This window comes from Elephantulus edwardii, unplaced genomic scaffold (genome assembly GCF_000299155.1).
Source record: "Elephantulus edwardii isolate Elephantulus edwardi_28Jun2011 unplaced genomic scaffold, EleEdw1.0 scaffold00061, whole genome shotgun sequence".
Taxonomy (NCBI): Eukaryota; Metazoa; Chordata; class Mammalia; order Macroscelidea; family Macroscelididae; genus Elephantulus; species Elephantulus edwardii.
This window is the reverse complement of record NW_006399811.1, coordinates 14908693-14918230: the sequence shown is the minus strand read 5'-3', so window position 1 is coordinate 14918230 and position 9538 is coordinate 14908693. Positions and strand designations below refer to the sequence as shown.

Below are 9538 nucleotides of genomic sequence, written 5' to 3'. Positions count from 1 at the left end.
TAATAAACTCCTCATTAGAATTAATAATTCAAAAAAAAATTAATAATTCTTCTATCCCACTTACCAGCTTTACTTTTTATTTTTTCATTGGTTTATTGGTTTGCATACAAGAATTCATTTACCTTGTATTTCATTCATGTACTTTGTATTTTATATAATCTTTCATTTACACTGTGTTTCATTCACTCATTCATATTATTTTATGTAATTATTTACTACTAATCTATACCTACTGTCTTTTTTAGTCTTCACTGAATTTTTCCCATTCCTTCATCCTCTTTCCCTCCACCTGCATCTTCTTAACTCTCCTATTCTAGTGATTTCTCTCTCCTTTTTCGGCCCTTTCCCTTTTCATTTCCCCTCTGGACATTTATAGACCTTATTAACTATCTTTCTATTTTTACAATAATTTAGACATTAGTCTTATATTTTATACAGGTTAATATTTTTTCCATTCCCCACACTATCTGATAAGTTCAATCACACCCTTTAAACATCACAGGGAGTGCTGGTGGCCTAGTGGTAAGAACCTGCACTGCAATCCTAAACGCACATTGTTCAAATCCACCAGCTGCTTTGCAGAAGAGCCATCTCCTCCCAAGCAATAAATATTCTCTGAAATCCTGCTGGAAGGTCAGCTAGGGATTGGTTCCAACTTGACGGCACACAATAACAAACGTCACAGAGTGAGCACTGAGCTGCTTACAAAGCACTGTGATAATCCCAATCAAAAGACAAATTTTACTTAAAAAATAATTTCTCTTTCTTCATCTGGCCTTAAAGATATCTGCTTTCTCATAAAGTAACATTCACTCTCTTGTCCTTTCTGTTGTTATTTACTAAAGAAACAGGATGGTCCTCAAATGATTGCCGCATATCCTAGGAGATAAGAGTTTTGCTGGTCCGAGTGAGAATTGGTTGAAACATACTTTCCCAGCATCCCTTGCACCAGAGAGTTGTCCAGGCTACTGCCTCCACCTCCTTCGCTCAGAGCCTTGCGCACCAATGACAGTGCTTGTTTGGAAAAGTCCTCTGTTTCCCTTGCCAGCTGTACCATATTACTGGCTGACTCAACATGACTGAAAAGACAAAGACAAAACAAAACAAAACCACCAAAAAAACAGATTAGAGTTTTAATAAGAAAGAGTTTCTTTAACATATTTAATTTAAACAAAGAAAAGAATAATGAAAAGAATGGGCCCAGAGCTGATGGATTCTGATTAGCCCTTGGCTGTTAATACAGAGGTTGGCAGTTAAGACCACCTGAAGGTGTCTCACAAGGAAGACCTGATAACCTGCTTCTGAAAAATAGTGATTGTTCTCAAATACATATGTTAAGAAAAGATGCATAATTTTGAATAAAGAGAGAGAGAACTTTTCTGCCTTCGCAATCACTTTTACTAACAGTTGTATGATAAATAATGGTGTTAAATATAAGTGGTTTTTCCTACCCATATTGGTACTCTTATTTTTAAAGTGTGCACTCCTATTTCTCTTGTTAAAGTAAGATTTTATTTATATATATATTTAAAAAAGAAGAGTGAAAATTTAAGGCATTTAATTCTACTTTGATGCATATAAGCAAGCTCTGGAGAGTTAGTGGTAAGGAGTGGCAATGCCAACTTAAAGGTACCTGGTTGGAATCTGCTAGCTGTTCATGAGAGAAAGATGGGCATCTCCTCTGGTGTGACTTGCAGCTTTTAAAAACACTCCAGAGGGTCAGCTATGAGTCTGTTCTGACTTGAGAGCACACAACAACTCTGATAAAGACATGTTAGAATCTATTCAACGTCAACTAGACTAGTAGATGAAATTTTTTAAATTCTTTTTTTATTAATACTTTACTGAAAGTTTACCAAAAACTTGTATCTCCATTCATTCATTGTTGCACATTTTTGTCCCTACCCTGCCCCTCAGTTCACTTTCCTCTTTAAAAAAATTCTTTCATTTTTGTACAATTTCCTCCCTCCCCCAACCTCCCAGTCCACTTAGCTAAGCACTTCTTATTCTGGACTGTTGTCATGCAAATAATATCTAATCATATATTCCTTTTAAACAGTTCTTTCTTTCTTCTGTTTCAATGCAGTGTTCATTATTTATCTCCTCTTTTCTTTGTTTCTCCCCAACTCCCGTGTCAGTCTTGCTTTATATCAGTGGCACTATGCAGTATTTGTCCTTTTGTGATGGAGATATTTCACTTAGTATAATGTCCTCTAGGGTCACTCATTTTGTATAATATTTTATGAGTTCCTTGTTTTTCAGTAGTGCATAGTATTCCACTGTGTGAATATACCACAGCTTCTCTATCTATTCATTTGTTGTTGGGCACTTGGGTTGCTTCCATCTCTTTGCTACTATGAACAATGCAGTCATAAACATCTGTGTGAATATATCTGTTTGGGTGGCATCTGGTTTCTTTATGGTATATTCCCAGTAGTAGAATTGCTGAGTCAAATGATATTTCTATTTCCAACTTTTTGAGAAAGTGCCCTACTGCCTTCCATAGTGGTTGCACCATTTTACACTCCCACCAACAGGGAATAAGTGTTCCAGTTTCTCCACAACCTCGGCAGCATTTGTTGTTTGCTGCTCTGTTAAGAAGATGAAATTTTAAGAGCTATTACAAAACAAGATTCCTTGTTGGCACAGTGGATTAAGTGTTGTGCTCCTAAGTAAACAAGTTTTTTTGTTGACTCCACTAGCTGTTTAATGGGAGAAGGAAAGACTAGGCAGGCAACTTTCATGAAGATTTCTAGCACAACCCTGGAAACTCTATGGGGCCCTCTGTCCTACAGGGTCACTATGAGTCAGATCAACTTTTCAGTAGTGGGTGGTTTAGTAAAAATCCGGTACAGTGCAAACTTAGCCTATGTTACACGCCATGTGATGATTTCCCCCGCTTCCCTGTTTATGGCATAATCAGTGGAAGCTCAAGACAGAAGAGTGTAGATGGACAGGCGTAGAATTATTAGGATGGTAAAGCATTGTTTTGTAAATTCTCTTCTGCAAGAGGAAACCCTTAGGTCATTATCACATCCAGTATTCAAGCCCCTGCTCCCTGTTAGCACAGCTCAAAAGTAGGGCCATTACAAGGGGGGTCAAAGCCTGGCAGTCCCCTATGCTTTTGTCCCCCTGATTCTAGGAAACTATGAAAACAAACTCTTGAGACAGCTCATGTTGCAAAAATACAAGCCAGCCTCCTTTCAGCTGACTGAATTCCACAAGGGATTAGCTGAGCCTGCCATCCAGCTGAGCGCTCGACCATGAGCAAAGCTCTTCACCGCTGGCAGGATGTGTAGTCAGAGAAGAGGATGGATGTGGGGAGCTGCCTGTGTTCAGAGCTTGTCACTGAGGTCCTGCAGAGCCAGTTTTAAGGGGAAAGTCGCACCTCTGCACACTTAGCCCCTTCAGGCTAACAAATGATTCTAGTTGCTACTTGTTCCCAGGCTCGGAGTGGGAGCCTGAGAGTCCCTGAAAGCTGCAGAGCATTCACGTCCAAGGCCTGATTCATTTCAGTTGGCCAGAGAAATCACATTTGAGAAAGATTGAAGCCATGTTGTGAGTCATAGAGAATTCTGAGAACACAGTGCTCCCATTTTCAGTGCCTGCCAAAGGACACTACCCAGTGACCACCCATCTCCACTCAAAGCCAAGTGCATTTAAAAATGGCTTCAAGGCAAGGAGAGGGCTGCACAGGAGTCTGTGCGAGTCTGTCTGGTGCTTGGCCCTGAGTGCCCTACAGTCTTGTTCAAGTCTGGCCTTGCACTGCCACCTCAATGAAGCAGGGGTACCTCTGACACTGCTCACCTGTCTGCCAATTTCCCAGCTTCCTGAGCCAGGCTTTTAAAGCTGTTTGGCCCCATGTAATGCTCAGAGGGAGGAATGTTCTATGGGGGAAAAAAAAGAAATGGTTAGAGGTTTGCACTCGACCACAGAAGCTCAGCATGTTCAACATCTGTCCAGACAGAACGACTCATTTCAGCCACATGGGACGCTGCACACTGGCAATGTCACCAGAGGCCTCAACTCAACACAATCTGTGTTTCTGAAAAAAAAAATGTGTATATGCATGGATAGCCTAGAAACTCAAGACCTAAGAAAGCTGTAGATGATACTCAAAACCAAACTCACTGCTGTCAAGTTGATTCCAACTCAAAGTGACCCACCATCGGGTTTCTAAGCTTGTCATTTTTAAGAGGAAACTGTCTCAGCTTTCTCTCCCAGAGTTACTGGTGGATTTGAACTGCCAAACTTTCGATCAACAGTCCAACATATAACACACTATACCACCAGGGCTTCTTTATTGTATGGTCTCTCTCTTTCTATTGTCATTGTCACTGACTTGGAACCAACTCATAGCTGAGCCTCCAGTGGGTTTAGAGAGACTGTACATCGAATAGGAGACTGCTCATTTTTCTCTTTGGAGCAGCTGGTGAATTTGAACCACCTGCCTTGGGGTTGGCAGTGTAACTCCGTACCATGAGGCCACCAGAACTCCCTATAAATGGATTTGGATACATTTAAAAATAAATGAATGTCCTAAATTTTTTATGTATCCAGTAAAATATACAGCAAGTTTTAATAATGGCTATTTTTTGTGTGTTGAGATCACATAAGAATTTAATCTATTGGCTGAATTTTCCATGATAAACATATTCTTCTTAGGAAGTGGAAATATCAATACATATTTTTTTTCTTGTTGTGTACCATAGAATCCGATTTGACTGGCACAGGAAGAGATTGCCCCTCCTTCTACAGTGGAGCATCTGGTGGTTTCAAACCATGTGCTTTTGGGATTGCAGTGCAGCTTCTTGCCACTCGGCCACCAGAGCTCCCTACATATGATTTTCTTAATGACTCCATTTTCTCAGCTTAGTGTCTGATTATATTTCCATTTCCTTTATTCATCTCCTATCCATATATTGATTTGATTGTCACTATTGCACTCTTTATTCAGAAATTCAGAGTACTCAATCAAATCTAAGGTGCCTCTGGTAGTGTATGGATTAAGAACTTGGCTGCTAATCAAAAGGTAGGCAGTTCAAATTCACCAACCTCTCCTTGAAAAGAAAATGGAGCAGTTGGCTTCTGTAACTCTGCGGACTTTCGATTCTGCCTTTAGGCTCACTAGAAGTTGGAATCCACTGGAAGCAATGGCTTTGACTTTTGGGTAATCCAATCTTATTGCACTCTCAAACAATGTCATTAAGAAAATCACACTGGGTGAGCTCTGGTGGCCTAGAGGCAAGAAGGTGCCTGTAATCCCAGAGGTGAGCGGTTCAAATCCATGAGACGCTCTGGTGGAGAAGGAAGAACAATCTCCTCCTGTACCAGTAAGATCTGATTTGATGGTACAAACAAAAAAAATAATTAAAAACGAAATCACACTGCCAACATGTTTAGACCGTGTCATCATTTTGCTCACCCTCCCTTCTTTCTTTTCTCCAGTTATCCCGTCCTTATTCCTCATTCATTCATCCATTCATGTAGCAAACTTTTACATTAGCCATACTCTATCCTGTGCATTGGGAATGCACATATGCACATAACTCAAGCTTACTTTAAACTAGTGGAGAATTTAAAAAGAAATATGAAGATGAGAATATGGATAGGAAGAAATGATAGGAGGCTGCAAAGTTGCAAGAGGCCAAAGAAAATAAAGCAATAATGTTTCTTTCAAGGAAGAGGAGCTTGCCTATCTGCGGACACACCAGAAAGCCTGCAAGGCGGGAACAAGCCTGAAACACCTGCAGTGTGTCTCCTGGCCCCACAGTGTCTTCAAACCCTAGCCCAGAGACACCTACAGCGTTCTGCAGGGAAGCCTCACTTTCCTCCAGGCTCAGGCGCAACTGAGTGATGAGCCTGTGCGTCTCCTGGACGCGGTTCTGATGCTGACCGCCCAGGGCCTGGATCCTCTCCGCTGCCATCTTGAGGTCATTCAGGCGGTTCTGGTAGCTGTTCTCTTGGTTCCTCATTTTGGCCAACTGGAGATTTAAGGATCTAATTACACCTGAGCACAAAGAAAGAAAGGGAGTGTGAACACTTTCCAGGTCAGCATAGGGTTACCAAACAGGATGGAGGGCTGAAATGGGACTTTGGCTTAAGGTAAAAATCAAAAGCACGAATGCATTTGCACATAAAAATTGCTCATTTATCTGCATCATTCAGGTCTCAGGAGATTGTCACAGGCATCTGTCTACCTCTGCAAGGGCTGAGCAAAAACACCATTGAACTGATACCCACAGAAAACTGACATGGCCAAGTGGTTTGCTCTATAACCACCAATGTCCTGTCAGAAGGAAAATTATTGATCACCTTCTGAAATCTGAGCCTCTCTCAAGATGTCCTGGAGGGCCTTCTCAGCTTGCTGCATCCTGCCTTCCAGCTCTGCATTGGGAATTGCTCCACCATTCTGAGCCTTTGAAACCAGGGCCTCCAGGCCCTGGAGCTGCTGCTTAAACTGGTCCATCTGAAATCACACAAGTAAGGGGATTAGAACAGGTAGCAGAGACCAAGGTGCAATAATAGGGGGATAGCTCAAGAATCCCTGGCATGTTATACTGGGTGATAATTTAGACTCCAGAGCCTAGATTCCTTGAGTTTGAATCCTGGATCTTGGCTCCACTCTTCAGTAGGTATATGACCTTGAATTGTGGTACTGGTGAAGAATAGTGAATATGGCATGTATGGCAAAAAACTCCAAACAAATCTATCTTGGAAAAGGTCAGAGTGATTTTTAGCAGTGAGGACGGTGAGACTTCTCACATATTTGGGCATGTTATCAAAAGGGACCAAATCCTCCAGGATATCGCAAGTAGAAAAGCGGAGAGTCAGTGAAAAACAGGAAGGCCCTCAATGAGATGGACTGACACAATGACCACAACAGTGGTCTTCGGCACAGCTGAGGTCATGAAGATGGTGCAAGATCGGGCAAAGTCTGTTCTACTGTACACAGGTCACAATGAGTTGAACCAACTCAATGGCATCTAGCAACAACCGTCCCACCTCACTGGTGGGATAAGCTGTTACAAGGACTAATGAGTTTGTATTTGCATAGTCTTTACAACAGTTAAGTTAAAGGTGAGTGCCACTGAGTCGAGTACAACTCATAGCAACCCTATGAATAAAAGATCTGAACCCTATTCTATAACTATCATTATTTCTCTAATGTTCATAGAGTTTCCAAAGGTCTATTGTTTAAGCAGTGCATGCCAATCCTGCTTCCAGTTTGTCTTAATCTGGGAGCCCTACCAAACCCTGTCCACCATGGGTAACCATTTATGGCTTTTGACACACAGCATTCAGTACATATCACAGTAACCCCAAGTTATTTCAGTACAGCAAATTGACAGACAAGTGCTACACCACTTAGAACACTGTTCTTCCCAAATGCCTAAATTAAAAACAAAACAACAGTTGAGTTTGTTATACATTTTGAAGTTCTATTGGGGACTCTTCCTTCCCCAGCCTTCACTTTAGCAAAATAATAATTAATAACAACTAAAATACCAAGTGTATTGCTCTCTAAAATTTGAAAGCCATTCCTATTTGAATGACCTTGACATTTTCCAGACACCTCATATCTTTTTCCAATTTTATGTTTTTGTAAGTGTCGTCTCTTATTATTGTTATCTGCCATTGAGTCAGACCGACTCATAGCTGACTATAGATTTTAGTAGTTGTAAATGGCACTGAAGGAGATTGTCTATTGTCCTCTCATGAAATGGCTGATGGAGTTGAACCACATGCCTTCAGGGTGGCAGTGCAGTTCCTTATCACTCTGCCACCAGAGCTCCCCATGTATCTCTTGGAGAGGGAGGAGGGGGCAGAGAGGAAATCCAGCTAGAAAGTGATATGTGATGATGAGAAGAGCCTTGAATCTAGGGTTAGGGAGTGTTGTCAGGTGGGCGTCAGGGTCCACATGGCCATGAAAGAGACAAATGTTATGAGACATATGCTCACCTAAAACTGAGGTCAGAAAAATTGTTCTCCCAACTTAACAGTCTTCCTGAATACCAAGTGAGATCCATTGAGTTGGATGTCCTCAAAGTGGACATAATCCTAGTTGGAAAGTAGGATTTTCCTTGTTTGTTAATGAGACTATATCAGTGTAGGGTACGTCCTAAATCTAATCATATGGAGTTATAAAAAAGAAATAGAAGATTGGATATAGAATCCTGGCATACAAACTCAGTAACCACAGAAGCCACAAGCTTCCTGACTAAAGGAAATCCAGAGACTACCTTACAAGCTAGGAATTAACACAGCTGAGATCTTGATTTGGAATTTTAGACCCCAGAACTGTGAAAAAAGAAAGGTCTGGGTTGTTATTGGTTTTGTTTTGGGTTGGTTTGTTGGGGGTTTTTTGTTGTTAGTTTTTTAAAGCAGCCCACTTACGATATTTATGTCACAGCAGCATTAGGTAACCAGAGGCTTTGAAAATGGTCTGTACATATAAGAACACATACACTAAGTATTAAAACTATTATACAGCTGTGTTTTGTTCATGTTTAAGACAATAACTAAAGAAAGATAAATTAACTGTTACCATAACCCCACTCCCAGGAGACTAGTGGGTACCTCTATCCATGACACAATCATTTGGCAGATACTTAAGGATTAAAAAATATCCCAGGGGAAGTGGTAACAGGGAGTGTAAAGCAGAAGCTGAGCTTGGTGTATGCACCTGAATCTTGACTTGGTTATAGCAATCTGGACATTTGATTAATGCGCCATGGTCACAATTGAGGCCTCCAAATCCTGGCTTGCAGACACAGCTCCCATCACTACGACATGCCACAGACTCCGAGCCCGCTGGGTGACAGTTGCAAGCTAGAGATCAAAGACAAACAATCAGAGACTGTTCACAAGAAGGAAACTCAAGAAACTGGAGACACACAAAAGTATCTGACTGGGGGTGGGGTGGGCGGGGAGAAAAATGCAACAATGAGTGAATGGAAATCCAAAATCTCTGTAGATGTTCACTGAAATTAAAAAAAAATTTTAAAAAGTATCTGACCTACTTTGGGCATGTTAAAGGAGGGATCAGTCCTTGGAGAGGGACCTCATGCTTGGGAGGGTGGAGGAACAATGCAGGAGAGGAAGACTCTCAATGAGATGGACTGATTCAGTGACTGGGGTAATGGGGTTAGGTGTGTCAGAGGCAAAAAGATCAGCATAGGACAGAGCAGGGTTTAGGGCTATTGTACATAGGGTTGCTATGAGTCGCAGGCGACTTGACAGCACATAACAGCAATAACATGGTAAATTCAGCAAGGAAGTTATTCTTTCATTAATTCAATTAAATCAGTTGAGAACCTACTATGTGTCAGCCTCGAAAAGTTGAAACTTCAACAGTGAATGAGACATTGTTCTAATGAAGTTATCGTGATTCTTTTTGTGGCTTTATCTTTACCAATTCCCAAATACTTCAGGATGGATAATGAAGAGATTGAGATTGTACACAGCTTTAGTTTGCTTGGCTCCACAGTCAACAGTCTTGGCACCAGCAGCCAGGAAATTAAAAGGCACATTGCCA

The 9538-nt window shown here is 41.2% G+C and overlaps 1 protein-coding gene across 1 annotated transcript in view; it reads right to left on the bottom strand.

Annotated features, from left to right (window-relative positions):
* Nucleotides 1-9538, bottom strand: part of LAMC2 (laminin, gamma 2) — an 89850-nt gene that overhangs the window by 13631 nt on the left and 66681 nt on the right. The window contains exons 12-16 of the mRNA XM_006887751.1: nucleotides 8687-8832; nucleotides 6316-6469; nucleotides 5805-6010; nucleotides 3808-3887; nucleotides 930-1079 (exon numbers count right to left, since the gene is read on the bottom strand). Of these exons, the coding sequence (XP_006887813.1) occupies nucleotides 930-1079; nucleotides 3808-3887; nucleotides 5805-6010; nucleotides 6316-6469; nucleotides 8687-8832 (736 nt within the window). The remainder of the gene's footprint in view (nucleotides 1-929; nucleotides 1080-3807; nucleotides 3888-5804; nucleotides 6011-6315; nucleotides 6470-8686; nucleotides 8833-9538) is intronic.